The 9,456-nt window shown below is 39.3% G+C and overlaps 1 protein-coding gene across 1 annotated transcript in view; it reads left to right on the top strand.

Annotated features, from left to right (window-relative positions):
- The first annotated feature begins 4,663 nt into the window (after nucleotides 1-4,663).
- Nucleotides 4,664-9,456, top strand: part of LOC123519080 — a 67,977-nt gene continuing 63,184 nt past the window's right edge. Inside the window, exon 1 of the mRNA XM_045280267.1 lies at nucleotides 4,664-6,088. Coding sequence (XP_045136202.1) covers nucleotides 5,981-6,088 — 108 coding nt within the window. The 5' untranslated portion in view covers nucleotides 4,664-5,980. The remainder of the gene's footprint in view (nucleotides 6,089-9,456) is intronic.

Genomic DNA, 9,456 nt, shown 5'->3' with positions numbered 1-9,456 from the left:
CATAAATATGTAAATTACACGAGATACGAGTACACCTCACTAATGTTTTGACCCTATTCTGAAGTACAACTGTGTAGAATGTAGATATTTCTGATAGTACTGTCTTGAAAGGAACCTGTACTAAACCTCATTTTCTTTTCCTTATTGAAACAAAGGTGTCTGGAGCAACTGTCAATAGGTCCTTTTCTGTTCCCTCCTGCTTTATATCCTCATTTTCGCTCTCAAGCTGGATGTTGCGTGTATGTGCGCAATGATTTAACTTTTTCTCATGCCCAGTCTCTTGAATCTTCCCAGTTTTCCACCATATGGATACGACAACAGTCACTCTAATTAAATTTAACAGTTCTGTACATCTCTCATCTGACTCCCCTGACTATTATAAATTTTTAACTATTTGATTTGCAAAGCGAAGCACATTCTGTCTATCTTTCCTATTGTCGAGATATCCATTCTTAGAAACTTCAAAATTCACCATCAACTTTGACTTTCCCCTACCTTCACTGCCTATCCTGGTGAACTAGCTTTTAACTTAGCTATCCTTCATGACCTAGAGCAACTGATATAACACCCTACTCGTATTCCTGACCGTCTTTGAGACACACCTAACATTCTTAATCTTTTCCTTATCTCTAATCCTTCTGGTTATGCCAATATCGTATCTTTTCCTTTGAACTTCTCCGATCACAACCTCATATCTGTATATTCTCCTATTACTCCAATTCCTCCTCAAGATTCCCCAAAATGGAGATGCTGAAGAGGTACTAAGCTGATTTTTTTCTTGGAAAGACTACTGCTTCCGAGTCTATGTGATCGTCAGTATATACTGCTTCCGTCAAGGTCGCTCTACTGGTGATTTTTTAGCTTCCCTTACTGAGTATTGGTAATCCTCTTTTAGAGATTTTAATGAAACTTTTGCTGTTGTCTTAGACATACCAAAACTTATGAAAGACTCTGGTACAAAGCTTTGATCTCCAAACTACCTCTAACGGCTTCTATTCTTTTCTGCAACTTCATCTCAAGTTTCCTTTCTGACCGTTCTATTGCTTCTATTGTGGACGGTCTTTTTAAATCGATCAACAATGGTGTTCCTGCCACCCACTCCCTTCCTATGATTTATCAATGATCTTCTAAACCAAACTTCTTATCCTTATCGTTCCTATGCTGATGATACCATCATGCACTTTTCCACGTCTTTTTAGAGATAAACAGTTCTTCAGGAAGCAAGCAGATCACGCAGAAAAGCCATAGAACGTCTGATGGCTGATCTCTTTAAAATTTCTGATTGGAACAGAGGAAACTCAACTTAAGTCAATTGTCCCCGTCTTCTAAACTGAACATTCTCGGTTTGTCTTTTACTTATAATCTAAACTGGAAACTTCACATCTAAATCGTCACTGCCAGGTTATCTCACCTTTACCAACTAACTCTGTAAAGGGACCTTATCCACCCATGTATGGAGTATGCTTCACATGTATAGAGGGTTCCACTTACATAGTTATTTTAGACAAGGTGGAATCAAAAGCTTTTCTTCGTATCAACTCCTCTCCTCTGACTGACTCTCTTGAGACTCTCATCGCCACAATGTAGGATCTCTTGGTATCTTCTACCGCTATTTTCACGGCAACTGCATTTCTGATCCTGCTAACTTAGCAAGACTTTTTTTCTTTCTTTCACCTCTATTGTCCCCGTCTCTAATGTAAGAGTTAGCCAGTCTCAATCATTCACACCCCCCTTTCACTGATACACTCTGAAGCTCCCTGCCTACTTCACACATACGCACACACACACACACACACACACACACACACACACACACACACACACACACACACACACACACACACACACACACACACACACACTCTCTCGATCTCTCTCTCTCTCTCTCTCTCTCTCTCTCTCTCTCTCTGCTGACATCTTATTCTCTTGATTTCTGCCAAGTCGGAGTAACCTTCCAGGCCATAACTCATGTAGAGCTACTGTTGTGTGCGTGAGGTTGTATTGCTTTCTTCATTTAATTAACGCTTCAGCGGCTTTTGATATGTGGGAAGCGCTGGACAGCTTCCGCCTATTAGTGGTGCAGGCAATTTTATTTATAGTTGTACCCATATGAGGGCACATATCACCAGCCAAGCGCATCTTTGGTGCACCTAGAACCTGGGTATCATGGTGACATGCAGGTAACTTTAAACCACCCGACAAATGACATAGCTTCAAAGCGGTATGTGGTGGGATTCGAACGATCCCACACTCACCAGCTTATCCATTATGCCACCGCCTCCCTAAATGATCGTGATTGTTGATGATCAAAATCTTGGGTGCCTTAATTCACTTTGAATAGACATGATAATACAGTATCCTCAAAAGAAGAAAGAAGAAGAAAAAAGAAAGGGCTCATAGAGCAAAGTTCCAATGTTCGGTGTACTGGCACGGGAGGGATTAATAGTCTGTCGACGCTAAAATGGCTCAGGGATTTAAAACATATTGTAGCTTATTAATAATGTCATTGATTTGATGTGAATAATTCTTGTTTTCTGTTGATCAACGCACTTATTGCAAGGATAGCGTACGGTTCTCCTCAAGATCTGACAACCAAGGATTCCCTGGGACACCATTCAAACCGAGACCCAAGAGTCACTTTAGAGCAGACATACTATAGTAGTAAATTGTAACGTCTGGCAACCCTGAAGATGCTAAGCTCAGTAACATTAATGCAACTGATACAGAAATTAGGCACAGCATCTTCAGGGCATGTGAATTACCATGTGTGACAATTTATCACTTTCTAATACCACGCATGCTTAGCCACCTAACATCGGAACTTTTGCTCTATGGACGCGCTTTGATCATTTGCATTTTCACTAATTACGCTGCACAATCAAACTTGAAACAGGTTTTACTGGGAATCCATTTCTGCGTGATGCCTGTGTGGCGTTCTTTCGTTTTATCTTTCACTGCGTCGCTATGCTGGTGCACAGTCCGGGTACTTACAACACAGCGAGCATCATCTAGTTCATTGCATTCTGTATTATCAAATTGCGTTAAGCGGCACCAAGTGGATTTAGTAGGTAATCCAAAGAGGTTTTCATGATTCATATAAGACTTGAACAAGACTTCTGAACCATCGAGAGAGAGAGAGAGAGAGAGAGAGAGAGAGAGAGAGAGAGAGAGAGAGAGAGAGAGAGAGAGAGAGAGAGAGAGAGATTGAAAAGCAGACTAATAGTTTCCAAGACTTAGCACACAATTTTAAAGAATGCAAACTGCTGCACGAGCTGTTGAAAGGCGACGTGAAGCAACTGCCACTCCATCATGTCTTATTTGCACACTTCCCTTGCGTAAGTAAATAGTATACATAAGGAAAACAAGAAAGACCTATATGAGCATGGAACAACTTTACCCATAATGTGTAACGTCTTCTCACTCTATGCCTGAACACGCTCAAAGAAAGCAGTAATACATTAGAGGTATTAGGTACAAAGCGTTAGCGCCTCAACGATCCTTTCACATCGCCAAGTAGTTGTAAGTTATGTATAAATTATTCAAATATCGTGTTTAGAAATGTAAAATGCATGAGATTAACAGGAGCTTTAATCTCTTCATTCCCATGACGCATTTTCATATTCATTCTGCTTCCTATTTGGTGATTTTATTCAGCTTTAGAAACTTATGTGGAGGATTAAAATAGTGAACACTGTGGTTATTAATTTTCTGACCTCCACAGACCCTTCCTAATTTCAATAGAATAGCCTAATGGTACACAAATCTCAAGCTACAAATGTGTCCCAGTACTGAAGGTGCTAAAATAGTGAAGTCTGTGGCCTTGAATCTTCTGATCTCCATAGACTCTTCCTAATGTCATAAAACTGTCTAATCATGCCCCAAAGTTATGGTAAAAATGTGTCTCAGTATTGAAGGGTTTGAAAATTACTTCCCCCTTCCACCACAAAAAAAATTTCATGCAAGCAACACCTTGGCCACCTACCGGCGATGTAGACTGGTGCACTCGATAATGGTCCTTCAAATTATGCATTTTTTGTACTTAAGGTGTTTTCAATGACATCATCCTTTAGCCTCGTTCTTGGCAGATTTTCAGAATATCAATGCAGAAACAATAACAATATCAAGGTATGAACACTTCACACAGCCACACACTTCCGTTTATATGAATAATTTAAGTTGTTTTCACTTCTTTCTTTTTAGGTATTGATACATTATTTTTCTAACGTATTAATATTTTGAAAAATAACACACACACACACACACACACACACACACACACACACACACACACACACACACACACACACACACACACACACACACACACACACATATATATATATATATATATATATATATATATATATATATATATATATATATATATATATATATATATATATATATATATATATATATATATATATATATATATATATATATATATATATATATATATATATATATATATATATATATATATATATATATATATATATATATATATATATATATATATATATATATATATATATATATATATATATATATATATATATATATATATATATATATATATACACACACACACACACACACACACACACACACACACACACACACACACACACACACACACACACACACACACACACACACACACACACACACACACACTACTATACACACACACACACACACACACACACACACACACACACACACACACACACACACACACACACACACACACACACACACATTGCGATCCATGTTCGTTTCTTTTGAAGATTTTTAAATGAGGTTTCTAAAGACAATTTTACCCTATTTTTACTCAGTGAAAATCTTAACATCTAAAATCAAAAGCTGAATTAAGTACGATGAATGCTGGCACAATATAGTAGTGAAAAATGATAGAAAACTTTTGGCACGTTAATTGAACCCAAGTGTTTTGGTACAGTTATTATGTCACGCAGGTGTTAGCCAGACATACAAAAATCTATGGTTGCACGTTATGCTTGGAAGTAGCAACAAAACACAGAAATGACATGGCGATTGAAAAAAGATATATTAAAACTATTAATATGTATGATCCTGATAAGAATACAGGGGTTACAGTTCATAGAATGACAAAAACAATGTATTCTCTTTAGCACACATCACAGGCATCATATCATGCACATACACTGTATAGAACGTCTGCTTGCTGCTGTGTATATCAGTAGATATTTAACTTAAAAAAGACACTGTTTGAGTAATAGTAATATGGTGATGAAGAGGAAAATAAGATAAGTAAGCAGGGAACCCGACCGGTGATTGGAGCGACAATGTACGTGTGTAGCGACAGAGGATGGAAGCCTTAGTGTAAGCGTGCGTGTTGTCCCCGCCATGTAACTCAACCCCTGTGTTCCATTTACAGCAGTCTAAATTTGGTTTAGGAGACTTGGCGGCAAAACTTCGAATCTAGGTTGTTTACAGCGTTACCTAGGCGACGCGGCCAGCGTGAACCAATGGCACTCTTAGATGCCACTCGGGATATGTGAACCCGGACAACATTGGCTGAGACTACAGGAATGTTGGAGGGGAGGCTGCCCTCCACACGCTATTTCTGATCGCCGTAATATTTACGTTTTACAAATAAGATTGAATATACAGTGATCAAATTCAACTTAATTGGTACTCAATCGCAGATTGAGGCATGGGCGATGTGGAGGGTCGGTGGGTAGGAGGGAAGGAAGGTAGTAGGCGCGCGGGATTCTGCGAGAAGCAGCGGTTTTGGGAGCCAGGCGGCCTTACTGGTTAGGTCGGGGGTGGGAGGGGCATTGGAGTGGTAGCTGTACGCGTCGACCTGCCAAGCTTGTGGCAAGTGTGTCGGGGGGAGTGTGTGCCGTGGTGGTGGTGGCGTTGAGTGCTGTGGGGCTGCCGACCAGAGGCTGCTGGCTGACCCGTTAGGGACTGTGTTAGTGTAGGTCTTCATATAATGGCGGGAATTATGGAAATGATCCTAGAAAGAGACGGACATGATCAACCTTGGGGTTTCAGACTTCAGGGTGGTGCCGACCTGGCCATGCCACTCTCCGTTCAGAGGGTAAGTGCTCTCATCTCTTGCGACCGAGTTTGTGCCTCCTTCTGTAAGTAAATTGTATCTACTTTTGTTTTCAACATGAAAAGAGATTGTTTTCACCCTCCTGCCATTGTAAGAACAACACAAGATAAATGAAATTTTGACACTCATGAAACGGCACTGCACGTTGTATGGTTTATCATTTTCACTTCCTGGTCCACATTCACTGTGCATTCATAATGTTTGCACGACGCACCGCAGTAGGTGAATGTACTGTATGTTTGCATACCATTACCAGTCATACTAACTAATTTATTACCGCGTCACCAGAAAATAATGTATTTCCTTACCATGAGTATTCATACCTAGAAGTAATCTCTCATCTTAATTCCAAAGAACACCTTAGTGCTTGTCCTCCAATCTCTTAAGAAGTGCCATCTACAAACACACACACACACACACACACACACACACACACACACACATATATATATATATATATATATATATATATATATATATATATATATATATATATATATATATATATATATATATATATATATATATTTATATTCGTATAGTGGTATACAAACATATCTTCACATTCAACAACGCTAATGGTTGAACGTGTCAGCGGTACAGTTATCAGTACTTCCTAAGCTCTCCAAACACACTTACCTAATCGCTTTCCTTCGTCTCCTTCGATAATCTTGACACGTGTCTTGAGACTTCGCTGGCTGAGGGAGGGAAAGAGGCAGTGAAGGGACTGAAGTGAAAGTAATAATACTTCGTGTGTGTGTGTGTGTGTGTGTGTGTGTGAGAGAGAGAGAGAGAGAGAGAGAGAGAGAGAGAGAGAGAGAGAGAGAGAGAGAGAGAGAGAGAGAGAGAGAGAGAGAGAGAGAGAGAGAGAGAGAGAGAGAGAGAGAGAGAGAGAGAATGTTTATCAGTTTTGATGGATATGCGATCGTAGAGAGTGTGGTGGTACAGGTGTGCTAAGAGACCACAGGTGTGGAGGCAGCTGCGTCGCTTGGACCATAAGACTTCGTGCTGCTTGATGTATCGGTGTCACATAATAATGAACATTGTACTCATAATAAAAATGTTCCTGTGGACACTGTTAATTAATTTCTTGCCTTTCTCTTGTTCGTAAAAATAACTCGTGGTGAGTTTGTGTGGTTTCCAGGTGAATGTCAAAGGTGAACGTATGAAAAACATATATATCTAGCTTTATAATACGGAGTTCTGGGAGAAGTGTGTGGCGTATACGGAACAGCGAAAGTCCTCTACGTGGTACAGTACCGCGTTATCCCCAGACAAGAGACTGTTAGAACCGGTTCGAAGGCCGTTTGGTGACACGAAAATTACTTACAGAATAGACATGGATGGGTTGACGGTACTCACAGAACATAAATATGTCCATGATTATAGTCCTCTAATAGCCTAAGTTACACAAAGGAAAAAACTACTTATAGCTAAGAATGATACATGCCAAAATATACCAGATAGAGATTAAGTATGAAGAATACTTAGATACTGTGAGGTAGGTGTTACTCATTATAACTACTTATTGATGGCAATAAAGGGGTTATGGAAAATACCATGACGTGTGTGATGTAAGCTGGCGTGATCATGTTAGCTTCATCCTTATGCACCTCATGCGCCAACGCCATTTACCTACTCTAATACACATACTGTATAAGCAAACATACACATATACTTGATGATTGGAGAAAAAAAATATAAGTATAACGTTCATTATCATGTGGCACTGTTACAACATTGGACTGGTGCGGGCAATGTCAACAGACGATATAAGCGGGAAGAACCAAAGTGCATTTTCCTCACTTGGTAATGTTATTTTCTTTATGATGATCTTTTACATATTTATCAGAAAAAAAGTACTGATACTGCTTATCCTGTAAAAGAATGTTCTTCACTAGCACACCTTGCTTTATCAATGGTCTTTATAACATCATATGTCAGTCTTCTTCAACAAATTTAATATCAAAGCTACTGTTGTTTCCTATGGTGGCAGTTACCAGTATACCACAAGGACGAGATGACGATAACCCAAGTATGGATGAAGCGCAAGGGAGGGAAGACAAACAAACAAGTCCTTACACTAATGTAACCACAGTAATTGTATGAGTTAACCACTGTCTCCGCAATCAAGTTACATAAACCTTTTTCCTGGGATCTAAAAAAAAAAAAAAAAAATGTAGCACTCAACAGTAAATCGTTCGTAACTTCCTCAGTGGCTGTCCTATAGTGCGGCATTCCTATCCTTTAGGAGGCAATTAGCTCAAGGTTCAAGTCTTTCCACTGAACCACGTCATTCACAACTCATGTCTCTAAGTGACTCCTTCCCAACACGAGGATGATGTCATAGCAGCAGCTTGTGGTTGGTTTCCTAAGTCTCAAAACACAAAAGTAGGGGCAATCTGGACTCATTCCAATTTCTCACATGACATGGCACACGCTCAGGTGTCTCGGGCATGTCGATAAAAGATGTCGTCTTCCTTCTTAATGTTGAGACTCGCAGACCTCGAAGGGCATCGATGTAGAGGTCTAGTTCTGCTGTCTATCTAACTTCTGTCTGTATCTAGCTTATTTCATATAATATCTCAAAATTCTATAACATCATCAGAGCTAGGTGCACACATGGCGCACTGTCTGCATACTCCATTGTTTCGTGCGTCGTAGTTTCAAGTGCTTAATACAAAGCAGTAGAGGATACATTTATCCTATTTCAGACATGGATTTCTTTTTCACAATTTAGACATTTATTTAGCTAATCTTAGACTCCCATCGTCGGTAATGTATTTTTTTGTTTATCACTAGGCAGTACCAGAACATCCTACAGTGTACGTGTCAACAAGGTAACATCCAGGTTTCCACAGCATAGAGACGATACATTGCTATGCCTTGATCACCCACAAAGATGTCTGATTTAAACTTACCTATTATACAGTGTCGACAAGTTAGATAATCAGCAAAATCCCATCTTTGCATCGAGAGCGGAGACTAATTTTCTTCTTTTTAGAGCATTGAACAAAGCAGCGAGAAACGTGTAGTTCCTGTAGAAAACATACCTACCTATGTACACATCTATCTTTCCTATCCTTGAATTCATATAAACTTTTTTGAAACTTAATAATGGCTGAACACTAACTTGACTTTTGAACTTACTGCATGTATTTGAGAGTCTACCTTATTATAATGCATACCTACATCTTGAATATCGCTTGAGGATTAACTTAACTTTCACCTTTGAAATGTTATGCACTGACAAATATTTCACTGTATATCCGTTTCTACACACTTCCCATCTTGTTTCTTCTTGACTCCCAACAACCCACGCCTCTCATCCTTCTGCCAAGCAACCTCGT

This window comes from Portunus trituberculatus, chromosome 44 (assembly GCF_017591435.1).
Source record: "Portunus trituberculatus isolate SZX2019 chromosome 44, ASM1759143v1, whole genome shotgun sequence".
Taxonomy (NCBI): domain Eukaryota; kingdom Metazoa; phylum Arthropoda; class Malacostraca; order Decapoda; family Portunidae; genus Portunus; species Portunus trituberculatus.
The sequence above is the reverse complement of the archived record's forward strand: the minus strand, read 5'-3'. Positions and strand labels throughout refer to the sequence as shown.